Raw genomic sequence first — 17,971 nt, forward strand, 5'->3', positions numbered from 1 at the left:
GGCCTGAGATCCGGGTCTCTGCCTACCGTCAACTTTAGGAAGTAGTTGTGACAGTTTAGAAGTATATAAACAACAAGATCAGACAATGAACAGGGAATTTGAAGGAAGTCCATATTATTTGGGCTGGGCTGCCTGGGGAAGACAGCCTTCTCCTTCCTAACCCTAAACCCAATCTTGCTTAGATAACTAGTTATGTAATTAGTGGATTCAGTCTGTATTACATGCACCCCTCTAGGTGCTGCTGGCTTGTCTTTTTCATCTCTGTATCTTCAGCAGATGCCATCAGTATAGAGAGTAGGTGTTCAATAAATATGTGAACCATGAATGAATGAACAAATGGGTGAAGAAGTGAGCCTTGAATGATGAGGATGATCTAGATGGCCATGTTCCCTGGGGATTCAAGTTCACAATTATTAAGCACCTGCTCTGTGCTAGATACCTTGCCCTCTCTGTCAGGGTCTTTGTTTAATTCATACAATCGCCTAGTGGTGTGAATTTCACCAACCCCATTTTACAGGTATGGAATCAGAGATTCAGAGAGGGTAGGTAACTTTTCCGAGGTCCCATAGTTTCTAAGGAGTAGGACCTGGATCCTATACTTTTCCTACTACATTATGCAGAGTTATAAAACCCTGCTTATGATGTCTTCCAGGAAGAAAGGAGGCTGAGGGCTTTTATTTATAACTCCCTGTTTATCTCCTTGAATCCCGGGAGCAAATCCTACAAAGGTAGCTAGATAGACATAGACCATAGAGAATGTGTCCCCAGCAGCCCCAAACTTAGTTGCAGATAGTGCTCCCCAGACTGCTCTGCCTTACCCCAGTGAGTAGCCAAGTCAAGTGGACATGGGTGCTGGCCATCCATGTGCTGGGCCTTCTGTCTCCCATAAATGGGTAGTGGAAGACAGTTTACCAGAGCCAAGCATCAGGCAGGAATCCTGATTTTTGCTCCCCTGATGAGGGGGAGCAAAAATTGTAGAATTCAGACTGATAGCCCAAATCCACATGGCGATTTGTGGCGGCAGGGGGGAATGGAGGCAAAAGGAAGGCACACGAAACCTATTTTGCTAGAACTATATTGGTGACATAGTATGGCTTCTTATCCAAAGAATGATCATTATTACTATCGTTAGCTGCTACGATGTGGCATGCTTTCCCTGAACCAAGGGTAGTGCTAAGCACTAGAGTATCTAATCTAAAACTCCCAGCCACCCAAGGACTTGAAGAAAACTGTGGGATTTGAACCAACTTCTGTCAGACCCCAGGCCCATCTCTCCTGTTGCCCAAAGAGTGTTGCTTGGAAAGCTAATGGTCATAAAGCTAATTTATGACATTAGGTCATAAATGGATTACATAGCCATGTGAATTTAGGAAACAGTAGAGTGACCAACAGTACATGCGTTTCTTTGTGGTGGGACTTCCGAAAGCCTCTGGTAGGCTATGGCAGTGGTTCTCAAAGTAAAATTACAGAGAAGGCTGGTTAAAACTCAGAGGTCTGGGCCTTAACCCAGAGGTCCCTGCTTAATAAGGGCAGGTAAGCCCAGAGACTCAGCTTTCCTACTGAGCACCCAGGCTGATGCTGATGCTGGTCTGGGGGTCACTCTTTGAGACCCACTGCCAAGGAGTATAAAAATAATTTTACATATAAGCTCAGGGAAAATGATATCACCCAAGAGGCCTATGTTGGTGAGGATTGAAGAGATGATAACACTGGCATTTTCTAGATGTTTTTGGCCCGCTGGCTTAGGCAGTCCAGCTTTGAGGACACGGCACAACACTCTCCCATTCCTTGAATGGTCTGTGGGGAGTTCTGGAAACACAGAATGGCTTTAGACATTGCCATATAGCGCCATGCAACCGCACTACTCAGCAGCCTGAGGCCACAGGCTCCCCTCCCTCCATGCTGCAGTCAGCCCACACCGCAGGGCACTTCTCCAGTGAGCTTGCCTGGCTCCCTCAAACTACTGTCAGCCTGTCAACCATGATGTTCTTCCTCAGAAAGCCTGGGAGGGGCCAGATGCCAGCTGAGTCAGACAGTGGGGTCTCCTCACCAAGCCCCTCCACGAAAATGTGCTCAGAGGAAAGTGTTATCCAGTCCAGAGGAACACTATTGCCAGAAGCCTTTTTCAAATCACCCATGTGAAAATGCCCCCATGAGCTGAGTTAGGGGTGAGGTCCTAGAACAGTGGGTAGGCCAACCCGCCTGTGGGAAGAGCACTCTCTGAGCACAACTCCCTCATGTGTCCAGGCCTGCGGGGTTCCTCAGATCTGAGGACGGTTCACAGATGGACACCCCATCTTTCCAGCTCCGGGCCTCCACACAGGCACCCCCCGCCGCCCCGTGACGGGATGGGGCATCCTCACATCAGCTGAGGCACATCTGAAGAGTGAACCCAAGAGCTGTGGCTACCCTTGGGTACCTCAGAGCAGCCCTCTGAAAGCATCATTATTACACTGAGGTCAGGAGCGGCAGGACACCTGAGAAATGCTATCAGAGGTATCTGTGTTCATGAGGAGACACGACAGCAGAAAATCCCAGGGGCTAACTCAGTCGCTGTCACTCCTGAAATGTCCTCTTTGAATCGGTGAAGCCAATTAAAACCCCAAAGTATTTCACCTCCCTCTTTCCTCTACTTGCCCCACGTATATGTGCCTGCAAGGAACCGGGGGGTGGGGGTGGGGGGGCACAGGTGGAAGAGTGTCTGTTACTGCCCAGCAGGCTCATTCGTGTCTTCTGGAACCATCCTAACAGCTAGCAGGAGAGGTTTAGGTTGTCACACCCATTTCACAGATGTGGAACCTGACAAAGTGAGAGGTTAAGAGGCTTGCTGATAATAGGTGAGGCTGGGACTCTATCCCACGTCCTTGTGAGCTACCAGTCCTGATAAGTCTGAGTAGCCCTGGGGTGGGACCTGGGTAGGTGGGGACACCACCACCAAAGGCGTGTGTACGTGGGTTTGCTGGGTGAGTGGCAGTGTTGGGAGTCCCCCCCCCAGCCCAGTCCAGTGAAGAATCTGGGGGCCTTTTATCTGCATGCCAAGAACAATGGAAGGACTTGCCCACGGCACGCCACTCCCTCCCACCGTGAGTTCTCCTGGGTTTGGAGGGCTTCACAGGGCTCCATGGCCAGGGAACTGCCAACTCCAGCAACTTGGAACATTCACTCCAGAATAACAAAGCTCTGTATCCACTTTCCAGGCCCTCTGCTCCCCACCTCTCCCACCTGGATGGGACCTATGAGTGCCTGGGCCGCGAGGGCAACGACCTCAATGCTCTGATTGTTAACAGCCCCACCAAACCGTTTCCTCGCCTTGAGAATGCTTACTTGGTATTTTCTCAGAAATGAAATATACGGATTTCCTGGGCGTGGAATTTCCGCCTCTCCCTACACCCCAAACTTGTAACTGAAGAATGGAGAAAGAAAGCCAGAACATAGCAGTCGATGTAATCTCCACCCTTTAGTATTTATCATCCCTGCCGGGTGCCCCCCACCCAGCCCCTTCCCTGCAGCACCCCTCCCACCGAGCTCTGCCTCTGATGGAAACTGACAGCAGCGGGCAGCTCAGCCTGACTCCAGCCCCAACAAGGGACATATTTGTGGGCAAGGGATTTCCAAACCTTTGTGCAGCAGATGTTTGGCTTGTGGGCTCTGCAGGTTGGCTTTCCTGCCAGCCCCTCTCCGGGAATTTGAAACCAGTGCCCCACCCCCACATCCTGAGCCCTGTATGAGCTGGAGGACCCAGGCCAAAAGGCCCAGAAAATCACCATGGTTACCAAGCTTCTCCACATGTGCCTCCCTCCTCCTTTACAGTGGAGATATTTTAATGACATTAAAGGGATTTTTTTTCCCCCACAGAAAATACTTTTCCATGTTGCCACATGGGCTTCACAAGCATCTTTTTTTTTTTTTTTTCCTGGACTGGGCTGCATCATATTCCATTGACTAAAACAGGAGCTGGCAAATTTTTCCTGTAAAAGGCAGATGGTGAATATTTTAGGTTTTGCAAGCCATACGGTCTCTATCACAACTACTTACTCTGGCCTAGCTCTATTCTACTCTACTCTAGCTCTAACACAGCCATTGACAGGATCTAAACAGAGGACTATAGTCATGTGCCAATAAAACTTTATTTGCAAAAACAAGTGGTGGGCTGGATTTGGCCCACAGATATAGTTTGCTAACCCCAGAACTAGAACCACTGTAAAAAATTACTTTGGTTTTATCCATTTTCATCTTGCTGTTATAAGTTAATAGGATGATGATGCTGGTGATGTTGGCTGCCATCTCTTAACTGTCTAGATTGTGTGCAGGACTATGCCAAAGGCTTCACATCAATTTTTTTTTTTTTTTTTTTTTTTACTGAATTCTAAGAATTCTCCTACAAAATATAATTTCCCCCTTTTTCTAGTCATCTAGCTTGTGAGTGGTTAAGCCAGAATTAGAACAAAGGCCTGCCTTACCCCAAACCCCACCAGGGTTCCAGCAAGTGGAAGCTTCTATTTCCCCAGCTCCCATGCAGCTGCAGGAAACACGCTTGGCCATTGCAACAGAGACGACCCCATGTAAGGCTTTTTCCTTCGGTGAGAAGCCAGTCCTTGCCTGCACCCTTGTCAAAGCTGGATTTGAGAACACCCCAGGCTGACAGCCTCTCTTCAGAGGGTAGCATTTATGAAACCTTCCTGGCTCCACATCCCCCTTTATCAGAAAAAAACAGTGAAGGAGAGTCCATTAGAAATGCCTAACATGTTACCTTGCTCAGCAGAGAGCTCCATATTCAATGATCTGCCCCAAGGAGAAGCGTGAGGTGAAACGGCTGGCCAACAATGGTGATCACTATATGTAAAGCCTCTCCCATGAGCTAGGGCCTGCCATATGTTACTGATGAAGAAACTGAGGCTTAGAGAGGTGGGTGACTTATCTAAGTACTCATCAGTGATGAAGCAATGACATGGTTCTCCTTCCAAAGCCCTCAGCCTGACCACGGCATCCAGCCTGCCCAGTCTGTACTGTGAGGAGTCTCAGGAAGACAACTGCAGGGGAACAGAACACAAGAGTTTAAAGATGCCAGAAATGACATTGAGCCAAAAAAGGAAAGAAACTAAGAAAGAAAAAAAAAAAAAAAAACTCTGGGATACACAAGGCTCCAAAGCAAAGATGGTGAATAATCACCATAAGAGGAAATGGGGAGATGCTGTTTATAAATAAATTGTTGAGTATTTGTGTTGGAAAGAACCCAGCGCCTGAATTCAAGGCCCTTGTGTTAATATTTACTGTATTGTAATAGTAAGATTTTCACAAGGCACTCTGGGTTTAGACTGAGTAGGCCTTTGGAGAACAGCCTGCCAGAGAAGAACAGAATGATTGGGACAGAACTTCTGGCAACCTCGAGAGAGATTATTGCTGGTTCGGAGGGTTCTCCCTATCTGTTGATCATTCTCTGAAGGCCAACACAGCTCCGTTCTGAGAGATAGTTCTTTGGCCACTGTCCCTAATCTACTGTTGCCTTAAACACTTGGTGTCTCGATGACTCCCATTTCAGAAGACTTAATAATTCTGTGTGCCCACATTGGATATTCTTGTCACCTACTGCTGCATATCAAAACACCCCAAGGTATAGAGGCTTTAAAAAATAACACATGTCCTCCTCACAAATCAGCAATTTGGGCAGGGTTCGGTGGGGCTATTTTATCTCTGCCCGTGTGGCATCGTTTGGAGCAGCTGGCAGGCTGGGAGCCAGAGTCTTGTGTGGTTTCTCCACAGGGCTTCCCTGGCAAAGAGGTCTCGGGGTTCCTTTCCTGCCTGCCCAGGACTCCCAAAGTGTGTGTAGAGAGAAAGATTCCAGTGGAAGAGACTGAGTTGTCTTTTAGGACCTACCTCAGGAATTCATAACATCCCTCCCACTACATTCTGGTCAACAGAGCAAGTCTTTAAGGAGGGGCCACAACCAAAGGAAGGGACTTAGACACCCCACGGTTGGAGGCGTGTCCAAGAACATCATTTCCCACACCATGACCAAGGGAACCTCAACAATACCACGTCTTAGCTCCCAAGGCAGTGCCATCTAAAATGTTCCTCAGTTTTCTCCAAGCAGGTGGTTTTACACACGACAAAGTACCGAATTTTCAAACCTTTTCATTTTAGACCTTTTTCATTCAGAATCTTTCACCATTTGAACAGGGACAGAGCCAAGCTTCAGTGGCACAAGGAGAAACTTCACCTTTGTTCCACCAATGAAAGATTTATGTATGCCACACCTCCTCCCCCCAGGGGGAAATAGTCTGCAAACTAAGCTATATGGCAGATGTTAGATTCTCGAGGGTAAGCTCTGATGGTAGATGGTTGACAGAATGAAGATGGACCCGTTGATATGCTAGTGATGAGTGTTCTTCTCTATGCCCTTTAACATAGTCCCAAGGGACTTTTACTTGGCCACAGTATCTCCTTCATAGGGAAAGTAGCCTGAGAATGACCACACTGGGCTTTCTTAAAAATTGTCCAGAACTTAAGCATCCCAGCAATCTGAATTAGCTTTTGCTGTGACTGAACTGAATTGGTGATGCCATTTTTGCCGAGCTCATTTTTAAGGTCATTTTTAGACACTCTATGATAGTGGTTCTCAAACTGGGTCCCCTGGCCACACCAGCATCCCCGGGAGCTTGCAGATTCCTGTGCTTCATCCCAGATCTGTCCGAATCAGACACTCTGGGTATGGGACCCAACAGTCTGTCTCAACGAGCGCTCTAGGGGCAGCTGGGGCAGACACAGGCCTGAGAACCACTGTCTTACAGGGGTTGGATTGGGAGAAGGGACTGACTATAGCGGAGTCTGGAGTAGCTATTGGCAATACAATTCATACAACTCTGTCCTCTGGCCAAGCACAGATGGAAAAACTGGAGATGGGAAAAAACAAAACTCATCGATGGTAGGAAAAACATCCTCTCAATCTGCGTGATCATGGTGTTACGGAAAGAAACCCCAGGCCTTCAACCCAAAAGCACATCCTGCCCTCAACATGTCCTTGTCATCTTGGGAAAGTGATTTAACCCCTCTGAGCTACAGGCCCCTCCCCTATAAAGAAGGCTGGGGTAGAAACAACAGGAGATTTTAGCGAGCTGTTACTGAGGCCTTATAAAGTCCATTCATTCTATTATCTCATTTAATCCCAAGAACAACTATATGGTGTTAATATTATTAGTGTCCTCACCTGATGGATGAAAAAAACTAAGGCACAGAGTGGTAGGGTAACTTGTATAAGGTCACACAGCTAGCTCCACTCTCAACCATCCACTGTAATTCAGAAATTGTCAACTTCAGTACCAAGGTTGTAGGAGAATAAGTTTGTGCAGAGAAAGGCAGGGCCTGGATCATAGGAGCCAAGCAGGCTACGCCTTCTAACTCTTGGTTGCTAGGCTGCCCCTCGTCTCTGAGGGGCCACCAGGCTTACATAACTGGGACACTGTCAGATCTTCTATCCTTTGAGATGATGGGGGAAAGCGTACAGAAAATAACTGAGAGGCCAGAGAGGGAAATTGGTTTCTGACACGTGCTGACAGGGCTCATTACCCAGACATCTTGTTTTCATAAAATGGCAGTGACACTGTTTGCTTTGAAAAGGGCAGGCTACTGGTAGTAACAAGGCCATGAGCCAGGGATGCTAGAGGAACAATGAGGGAAGAGATACTCCTCACTGAGGGAGGACCTTGAGACAGAGCTTTCAGACGTAGCGGGGCCAAAGCTCTGTGGGCACGGATTATTCTCTCTTCCTTCCCCCTCCACGCTGCTGCTGCCACTAGAATTATCTCACTACAGTATGAACCAAACACAGTGCTCCCAGCCTCAAGAACCAGTCATGGCTCCCCATTACCTCCAGAAGTTGCAACCATAACCTGGGCTCACAACCCCCAAACCTTCTGACCTCCCATCCCTTCGTTTCCTTCTGTGGGTTGTGGGTGCTTTCCGATGTTCCCCAGACACAACCAGGTGCATTTTTATCCCACCCCCTGCTTCCACATTAAGACACCTCTAGGAAACCTGGAATCAGGAACCCCACTAGTATATCACAGGGATACCCAGCTGGGTGGTGGATGGACACTAAGTCCCTTCTGCTAGGGAGGAAAAGGTCTGGAAATTTTGTCCTGTGAAATACAGAAAGCCAGCCAGCCAGAAAATTCACTTGGTACTCATACAGTGCTTGCCAAAGACTTTACACCTCCCAGCTGTGCCAACGGGATGGTGAAAATAAGTGAATGATGATTCATCACTTTTCTTTGGTTGAGACCCTCTGGTGAGCTCCATGGGAACTGGGACTCAACCATGTGCAGGGGAACAGGGTTTTCATTGGGTGAAGGACTCACACCCTTTTTTTTTTTTAATCTAGCCATTCATTCGACAACTGCTGTGCTTAGGGACCCCTGTCAGGACATGGGGCATTCCTTGTCATTTGGTTTTCTTTCCCTGCTTTGCATCATCATAACTTTTATTTCCTCTTTGTATATAAGAATATATACTAAGTATGTAATTCAAGTCTATAACTTAAGAATGCCAATTGTTTCGTCTCTTAAAATGTGCCTACTCATCTTTGCATGGCAAAACAATATCTCTGTTGGGGCTGACCTATAATTAATTGGTGCTTAGTCAGATCGAGTTCTCCTCTAAAGCCAGGCTCTGCAAACATTTTCTGAGGAGGGCCAGGTGGTAAATATTTCAGGTGCTGTAGGCCAAGAGCCAAAACTGATGATGTTATGTAGGTACTTTATGTAACAAGAGAGAAAACAAATTCCCACCAACCAAGTATTCTATTTCTGAAATTCAAAACCTAATAATATCATTAAGTATGGGCTTTTGTAATACAGGTTATATTAGTCACCTCAGGCTGTCATAACAGAATGCCACAGACTGGGTGGCTTAAATAACAGAAATCTATTTTCTCATCGTTCTGGAGGCTACGAGTCCAAGATCAAAGTGCCAGTGCAGTAGGTTTCTGACAAAGCCTCTCCTCCTGGCATGTACACAGCTGCCTTCCCAGTGTGTCTTCACACTTCCTCTGTGCGTGCACAGAATGGGAGAGAAGGCGATTGGTTTATCTTCTTATTATAAGGACACCAGTCCTATCTGAGTAGGGTCCCACCCTTATGGCCTCTTTTAACCTTAATAACCTGCTAAAAGGCCCTACGCCAAATGCAGTCACATTAGGAGAACATAGGAATTGGGGAGCGGGGGGCGATAATTCAGTCCATGATACAGGTCTGCCAATGAGAAAAATGGAATTCTTTTTTGGGAGAAAACATTTCACTGAACTGGAGTGTGAAGGTAAAATCTAGTCTTAGCTGGTGGGTGTTAAAAGGACAGGCAGCAGCTGGGTTTGGCAGTGGCTGCGGTTCAGCGACGCCTACACACCCTGTAGTAGAAAGACCTTTGGCTTCCGGGTCAGGCTTGGCCCATGTTCAAATCCCAGCTTTGCCTATCAGCTGTGCATTACTGAGCAACCACTGAATCTCTCTGAACCTCAGTTTTGCCATGTCTGGAGGGAAATAATGATTTTCTTAAAAGGGAGCTAAAGTAGAAGGGGAAGTAACTCTCTGGGGTTTCTGTAAGGCATGCATTTCTGGAAGGAGTGCCCCGTGCTGAGCACAGTGCCGGACGGAGAGCTGTCTTAAGGAAATGACAGAGCTACCATCAGCATCAGCCTCACCAGAGTTCTGAGGGGTAGGAAATAATTCCAAAATGACTCAAAAGATCCGATGGATGAAGGATGTACTCTGGATAGTATGTCATGAGAATGGCAATTAACCTCTGTGGTTTTCCTCCTGATATAATCATTGAAAGTAACACTCTACAAAACAACTGACCGGTACTTCTCCAATCTGTCAACGTCATCAAAAACAATGGAAGTCTAGGGGCACCTGGGTAGCTCAGTTTGTTGATTGTCTGACTCTCAACTCAGGTCATGATCTTGGGGTTATGAGATCAAGTCCCGCATCCTCACCAAGCCTCCTTGGGCTTCTCTCTCTCCCTCTCTCTCTCCCCCCAACCCCCTCATGCATGTGCACGTGCTCTCCCTCTCTCTCAAAAAACAAACAAACAAAACAAAACAAAAATTAAAAAACAAGGGAAGTCTGAGAAGTCACCCAAGAGGAACCTAAAGGAAACATGAGGACTAAAGGTAACATATCCTGGAAATAGAAAAAGAATATTAGGTAAAATCTAAAAGCATCTAAATAAAGTTGGGACTTGAGTTAATAATAACATACCAATCTTGGCTAATTGTGACAAGTATATCATATTACTCTAAAATGTTAAGAACAGAGGAAATTGGGTGTGGGGTCTATGAGAACTCTCTCTATCTTCACAATTTTTCTGTAAATCTAGAACTCTTCTAAAAGTAAAAGTTCACTAAAGAATAATTACATGTGGGTAAAAGATCCATTCAAAGTGCAAGGTGTCCCGTGGGTTTTAATGTAACCAGGATGGAAGGTTGATTGATACGGTTCAGAGGCCACATTGACTTTTCAGAAACTACCACTTGTCCAGTTTGGATATAGTATCAAGGAAGAATCTCCATAGTTATCTGGAAAGGCTGTTAAAATACTCCTCCCTTCCTTTAACCAAATTCATACCAGTGAGGGGTCAGACTTTCTTCCTATATTGCAAAGAAAACAACATAATACAAAAGATAAAATGCTACAGCAATTATGGGCACAGTCCTCTACTGAGCTAGTCAGTGAAGAGATTTGCAAAAATATAAAGTGGTGCCTCTCTTCTCACTAAGTTTTTTTTTGGGGGGGACAGTTATTTTTAATGGTGAATATGTCTATTAATATGTTGGTTTATTATTTTTAGATGAATTAATAAATAATTACTTGAGTTTTTATTCAGCTTTAATTTTCTTATGGTAAATCTCAACAACTATTACCGATATGGGCAAAACCATTCTGGGGTTCTTAATAATTAGTAAGAACATAAAGGGTCCTGGAGGATAAAAATTTGAGGTTCCCTGAGCTTAACAAGTACTGTATTTAGTCCTCACAACAACCTACCAGGTAGGCAATGTTGTTATCCCACACTGAAGATGAGAACACTGAGGAACAGAGAGGTACATTAACTTGCTGGAGGGCCCTCAGGAAATAAAGAGATGAGAGTGGAAACTTGAACCCGTGTCACAGTGTTCTCCTGACCACCTCGTATCCCTGGTGTCTTCATTCCCTTCTAGGTCTGTGAGTTCTGCAAGGAAGTGGCCCCCGCCGACAGCCCTGTGGTCTACGCAGACAGGGCAGGGTACAGTAAGCAGTGGCACCCCACCTGCTTTCTGTGTGTCAAGTGCTCTGAGCCGCTGGTGGACCTCATCTACTTCTGGAAGGACGGTGCGCCCTGGTGTGGCCGCCATTACTGCGAGAGCCTGAGGCCCCGGTGCTCTGGCTGCGACGAGGTGAGAGGCCCCGGGGGCAGGGGACAGGGGGCTGGGGAGTGGGGAGTGTCCTCCCACGACTACAGGAGAGGACCCGGAGGCCAAGGTGGATGTGGCTTCATTGAGGATATGATCTGCAGATAGAAAGATGGAGGTTCGGAGCTGGAATCCTGCGCTCAGCTTCTGTGTCCTCATTTGCAAACTGGGGCAGAAATCAGTTCACACTCACGGGGTTGTTCAGGATGGGTTGGACACATTGTTCTTGTCAGGTCTTATCCTTGGCACAACGCCTGGCACTTAGTAAATGCTCAGAAGAACACTGTGGGGGTACGAGGGGAGGAGGTGTGCGCTGGAAAGCAGATCGCCCACATTCAAACCTGGCTCTACACGATTAGTGGTGTGGCTACATAATGCCTGTGCCGCAATTTACCACTCATAAAATGGGAGGAAGATAGGCCCATCCCAAGGGGTTACTATGAGGATAAAATGAGATGATGCATGAAAATGCTTGGCACAGGGCCTGACCAAGTAATTAATAAATAGGAGCTACTAGTAGTCTTACAATATAATACAGTATGATATGGTATAATACTAAAACATTAACTTAACACAGTAGAGATGCCATTAAAGGGCTTTGACTCTCCAATATGAGTTCAGGCTGGAGGAACTCTAAGGTATATATATATATTTTTTTTTTTTAAGATTTTATTCATTCATTTGACAGACAGAGACCACAAGTAGGCAGAGAGGCAGGCAGAGAGAGAGAGAAGGGGAAGCAGGCTCCCTGCTGAGCAGAGAGCCCGATGTGGGGCTCGATCCCAGAACCCTGGGATCATGACCCGAGCCGAAGGCAGAGGCCTTAACCCACTGAGCCACCCAGGTGCCCCAACTCTAAGGTATATTAACAGTGACAACGATAATTATGATAATGGTAACGACTGTGTGTATGCCTATGACAACAGGAAACTCACTACCTTCATCATTGGCACATATGAGGGTTAGAAATGTCTTCTTCGTCTTGAGCCAGTATCTGCCTCCTCCCTCCTCCCACCTTCCACGTATTGCTCTCCATATGAAGTTGAAATCCTACAAGGGTCTTACCTAGTAACTGTGATCGAGAGAGGTTAAGAGAGAAAAGGATTGTCAGCAGGCCTGCCCCACAACCTCATGCTTTTTAAAGATTTTTAAATTTTATTTGAGAGAGAGAAAGAGAGCATGAGCAGGGGGAGGGGCAGAGAGAGAGGGAGAGACAGACTCCCTGCCGAGCATGAAGCCCTGTGACACGGACTCCATCCCAGGACCCTGAGATCATGACCTGAGCTGAAGTCAGACGCTTAACCAACTGAGCCACCCACGCACCCACCCACAATCTCATTTTTGTGAGGATAGTAGTATACCTAGAGTCACAACACTCCATCATTAAGGGCTTACAGTGGATCAGTCATTTGCTCCATACTTTATATGTGACGTGCCACTTACATCTCACAGCGGTCCCTTTGGGAAAGACCATCATTGTCTACATTTTATGTTTGAAAAGAGAACAGCTCGGAGAGGTTATAAAACAGTCACTATGCCAAACACTTCTTATGTAGTAACACATGTAGCACTCATAAAACCCTGTGGGATAGGTAGTTTTTATGTCCCCATTCCACAGATGTGGAAGCTGAGGCACAGACAGATAATTTGCCCAATGTCATGCAGCTGGTTCCCTGATTCCTGTTTGACCCCCAAGTCATAAAATGTATTTAAGAAGTACACTATTTGGCTCTCTTCAAGGATTCCTCAGCATATATATATATACATATTCCAAAATGTTACTTTATTCCAAGCCCAAGTGACCCTGTGTGACCACTGGTCCTTAGTTGGGCTGTGTTCCCTGGGGTATGTAATCACATCTCTGAACACAGCTGGGCTCTGAATTTGGGCCAAGGAGTATTACAGATGCTAAATAAGTAAAACCTGCCTGTGGCAGAGAATTTTTTTTTTCCCCATCTAAGAAGCTAAAATGCAATCATGATCTGTGCCAAATATTGTACTTACTGCCTGAGATTTAGGTCAGAATCCTCCACTGATGCATTTAAAGGTCAAGACAAGAATGGGGAAGGAGGAACCACCATCTACAACTTGTCATCCACGCACTGTCTCTACTAGGCACAGAACTTGAGTCATGCATTTCCTCTGTTCCCATCCCCTAGATCATTTTCTCGGAGGACTACCAGCGCGTGGAGGACCTGGCCTGGCACCGAAAGCACTTTGTCTGTGAGGGCTGTGAGCAGCAGTTGAGTGGCCGGGCTTACATCGTCACCAAGGGGCAGCTTCTATGCCCGACTTGCAGCAAGTCCAAGCGTTCCTGAAGGGCTGCCCATCCATAGCCAGAACCCACAGGATCCCACCAAGAAGAAAGGCCAGGTGTGCTGAAGCCATCCTAACTGTCCTTGCCAACAGCAAGGAACAAAAACAGTGATTTTTTTTTCAGTGGGAATATATATAGATATGCATACATATATTCTAGATTGGGTGGTGGTAGATCCTTGAGGTCAATAGTTTCAAAGCCAACAACGTTCTGAGGAGTCTTAGAATGGAGTTATTTTGTTGTTGTTTTCCAGCTACCAACTAAAGACACAGCTGGCATCCTGCAAAGGATCTCTAGGAGTTTCCCAGAATGCAGTTCTGGGTGATCAGATCACGTAGCTGTAGAATGTGCGTGCTTTCTCACGAACGGGGGCGCTCCTCCCGGAACAGGCTGGGACCCCAACAATCATTTGTGGCCTCCTTTTCAAATGGAATTGGAATTTTAAATAAAAATCTTTTTCGGCATGATAAATGTATCAATAAAAGTTTTATGAAGTCCACATATGTCCCAGTGTAGTTATTCACACCACGGTGTGATTTCATTGTGTCCAGTGAGCCCTGTGACCCTGACTGCTCGTGGTGGCAGGAAGTGCCCTAAGGGCTGGCATGTCTCTTTGTCACCTGTGTCTCATCAGATTTCTTTGAGGGTGTAGGTCTTCCAGGCTGAATCCCTTTGTCCCCCATTCTAGGAAGCCCCAGATCCATGAGGGAATGTGTCATGTTTCCTGCTACCCCAGAGAGCAGCGTCCGGGAGGTCAGCTGCCCTCACAGGTAATGAGGGAACTCCTCTGGGAGTAAGACCAGGTGGAGTTTGGGGAGCAGGCACGTGGAGCCACCGGAGCTCAGCCAACTGGTGCCCCGGGGGACACGGTGACCAGTGTGCGCAGTCTTGAAGAAATATGGGATGTTTATGAGAAATCTCTGTGCTTTTAATTGTTGCCAACTGGACACTGAATAAGCCAAACAGAATGGGTCTTTGGGCCAGATTTCCTCTCTTTTTATGGCCTCTCTGAACATATGCAGCTCCCAGATTAGTTTCCTTTCCACGACTTCTAAGAAAAGTTATCTTTTTTCTGTGGAGGGATCCAAAGACAAAAAAGACACGAGTCTTCTAAGCTCACAGCCCAGTCACCTGTGGCTTGTGTTTGTTCTTCAACTTCCCATCTGTTGCCAAGGTTCTTTCATTTCCCCATACGAATCTCACTCTGCTCATCCTTTACCTACAACACCCTGACTTTGCATGTTTGACCAAAGGTATTACAATTGCCTGGTGGTTTTCTGTTTCCAGTTCCTGTCTCCAGCTACCTGCTTCCCTGTCATGTCTGTCTCCCCACAGAGAAGCTTTGGGGGTGTTCCCTTCCTCCCCCACCCTCCATGGCTCCCCAGGACTCAAGTTAAGAACCAAGACCTCCCTGACATTTGGATCTTTCCAATATCTGGCTTGTCTTTTTTCTGGCCTTGGAACTCTCTGTTTCTCTTGATTTCCATCTCCTTATTTCATCTAGACAGTCACCAACTGCCTTTGATCAAGCCCTCTTCCGTGCTTTTGCTAGTTTTGTGCTGGTTTCTTGAAGACCAACACCACCTGTTGAAATTCTGTCTATCCTGAGGCATAACCTACTTCTCAATCCCTTCCCAGAGGCACCAGTGGAATATTCCCTCATTCATTCACTCACTCACTAATTCACTCTGCAGATACCACTGGGCATTACAGAGTTCTATTACCCATACTGAGTATAGTACATAGAGTGTTTACAGAAAGAACAGTATCCCTTACCCCCTGGATTTTATAGTCTATGGGGGAATGGGCCTTAGGCAAATACTCCTACAAGTCATTAAAAAGTTACAGAAAGGGGAGATACATGTATTTATAAAGAACCTGGACCTAGTTAGGGAGGTCAGAGGAGGTGCTTCTGGAAAAGTGACACTTGGACTGAGATCTAAAAGGTGAGTGAACTCTGAGCAAGCAAAGAGGGAAAGGAAATAGTTAAGGATGGATGCCCGGATGTCATGTGCAAAGGCCCTGTGGTTGAACATCAGTTTATTCAATACCTATTCACTAGTGTTGGAAATACAGAGGTGACTGTGGCCCATGAGTGGGACTGAAAGAAGGCTAGTGTGGTGCATAGAGGGAGGGAGGATCGGTGTGAGACACAAGAGGTGTACCAATTTTATGGGCAATGGAAAAGAATAGTCTCTGTCCAAAGAGCAATGGGGAGCCTTTGGAGAGTTTTAAGCAGTGGTGGTAATGGCTTGACAGAGAGATTACTGAATACATGCTCTCTCCTCTGCTGAAACCCCAGCATGATACTCGACTGATTTTGTCCTGGATTTTTTGTCCACACCACTGTGGGTAGGAATGATGTCCCTCTTCAGACCCCACCAGATACCATCCAGAGCATGCTCCTGCCATCCTCATGTCTACTCCATGTGGAAGGATGACACCCATGCTCCCACATGGAACGTGTAAATCCTGACGCTCCCCTCCTGTCAGCAGTGTCACTCAGCACAGTCTTTTCCCTCTGTCATTGCTTTCCCTCCATCCCCAGGGCCATGTTTCACCTTGAACATTTTCTACCCAGACTGACAATAGTCACCTAGTGTGTGACCCTACCATGAACCCTCCACACACTGCCCAGATGAAATGCTCAGAAACACAGGCCTCTTCTAAAACAGTCAGGGGCTCCCTGTTGCACACCCAGAAGAAAGGCAAAACTTTTTAACCTTACAATCAAGCTTCTTAATTTACTGGCCCCAAACCACCTTGCTTCCTGCTCCCTGCTCAGAAGCCAGGTGAAGAGCTTGTCAGGCCCTAGACATGTTCCAGGATTTCCCTACCTCTGCACCATTGCTCAGGCTGTTGCCTCTCCCCAGAGTTCCCCACACTGTGCTCCACTACTGCCTCACCTGTGGAACCACCATGGCTGAGTGGCATTCTATAGCAGAACCGCAAGCTGGTATGCTTTCAATGCCTACGGTGCTAAGGTGCCTGAGAGGCTCAGTGGGTTAAGCATCTGCCTTTGGCTCAGGTCATGATTCCAGGGTCCTGGGATTGAGCCCTACATTGGGCTCCCTACTTTTTTCTCCCTCTCCCACTCTCCCTTCTCTTGCTCACTCTCTAGCTGTCTCTCTCTGTCAAATAAATAAATAAAATCTTTAAATATAAATAAATAAAAGCCGACAGTGTTACTTTGAGCTGATTTCCCGCCCCCCCCCCCCCGCCCCCATTCAGCAAAAACAGGAGCTGCCATTCCCATTAACTCCCATTCTCTAGAAAACTTCCCTGGCCTCACCCTGCCCTCCGGGGAGTTCCAGGTTCCTTTGTGCTCTCAGAGTACCCCAGGTGCTCTGTGATCATTGACTGATGCTACTGAGCTATCATTACTCGTTGGGGAAATGCTCCCCCCCCCCCCCCTGAACTTCTTAAGAGGATAGTCTCACTATCTTTGGTTCGCCAATCCTCAGGATAGCCACTGGCAACGAAATGCAAGCACAAAGAGCTGAGGGCCCTTGCGGGACTCACCGTTGCCAACGGCCCTGGGCTCCAAAAAGAAACAGTATGTAATTCAGGTCTGGCAAATGGGCTACCCCACTGGGGAGCTGCTTAGAAAACTGTTCTTTCTCCTCCTTCCCCGCCATCTTGTCTCCCCTCTACCCCAATATTCATAGCAGCAATGGCCACGGTCGCCAAACTGTGGAAAGAACCAAGATGCCCTTCAATGGACGAATGGATAAGGAAGATGTGGTCTATATACACTATGGAGTATTATGCCTCCATCAGAAAGGATGAATACCCAGCTTTTGTCGCAACATGGACAGGACTGGAAGAGATTATGCTGAGTGAAATAAGTCAAGCAGAGAGAGTCAATTATCATATGGTGTCACTTATTTGTGGAGCATAACAAATAGCATGGAGGACAAGGGGAGATGGAGAGGAGAAGGGAGTTGAGGGATATTGGAAGGGGAGGTGAACCATGGGAGACTATGGACTCTGAAAAACAATCTGAGGGTTTTGAAGGGGCGGGGGGTGAGAGGTTGGGGGAACCAGGTGGTGGGTATTAGGGAGGGCACGGATTGCATGGAGCACTGGGTGTGGTGCAAAAACAATGAATACTGTTACACTGAAAAGAAAAAATTTTTTTAAATGTAAAAAAAAAAACAAAACTGTTCTTCCTTAATGGAAGGACAGGCTCTGGAATAAAGAGCCCTGCTTTT

At 46.8% G+C, this 17,971-nt stretch overlaps 1 protein-coding gene across 2 annotated transcripts in view; it reads left to right on the top strand.

Moving 5' to 3' along the window:
* Positions 1–14,256, top strand: part of LMCD1 (LIM and cysteine rich domains 1) — a 58,385-nt gene extending 44,129 nt beyond the window's left edge. For both annotated transcript variants that reach the window (XM_059390211.1, XM_059390209.1), the window contains 2 exons: positions 11,210–11,425; positions 13,600–14,256. In XM_059390211.1, coding sequence (XP_059246194.1) covers positions 11,210–11,425; positions 13,600–13,758 — 375 coding nt within the window. In that variant the 3' untranslated portion in view covers positions 13,759–14,256. The remainder of the gene's footprint in view (positions 1–11,209; positions 11,426–13,599) is intronic.
* Positions 14,257–17,971: the final 3,715 nt, after the last annotated feature.

Source organism: Mustela nigripes, chromosome 2 (assembly GCF_022355385.1).
Source record: "Mustela nigripes isolate SB6536 chromosome 2, MUSNIG.SB6536, whole genome shotgun sequence".
In the NCBI taxonomy this organism is placed as follows: domain Eukaryota; kingdom Metazoa; phylum Chordata; class Mammalia; order Carnivora; family Mustelidae; genus Mustela; species Mustela nigripes.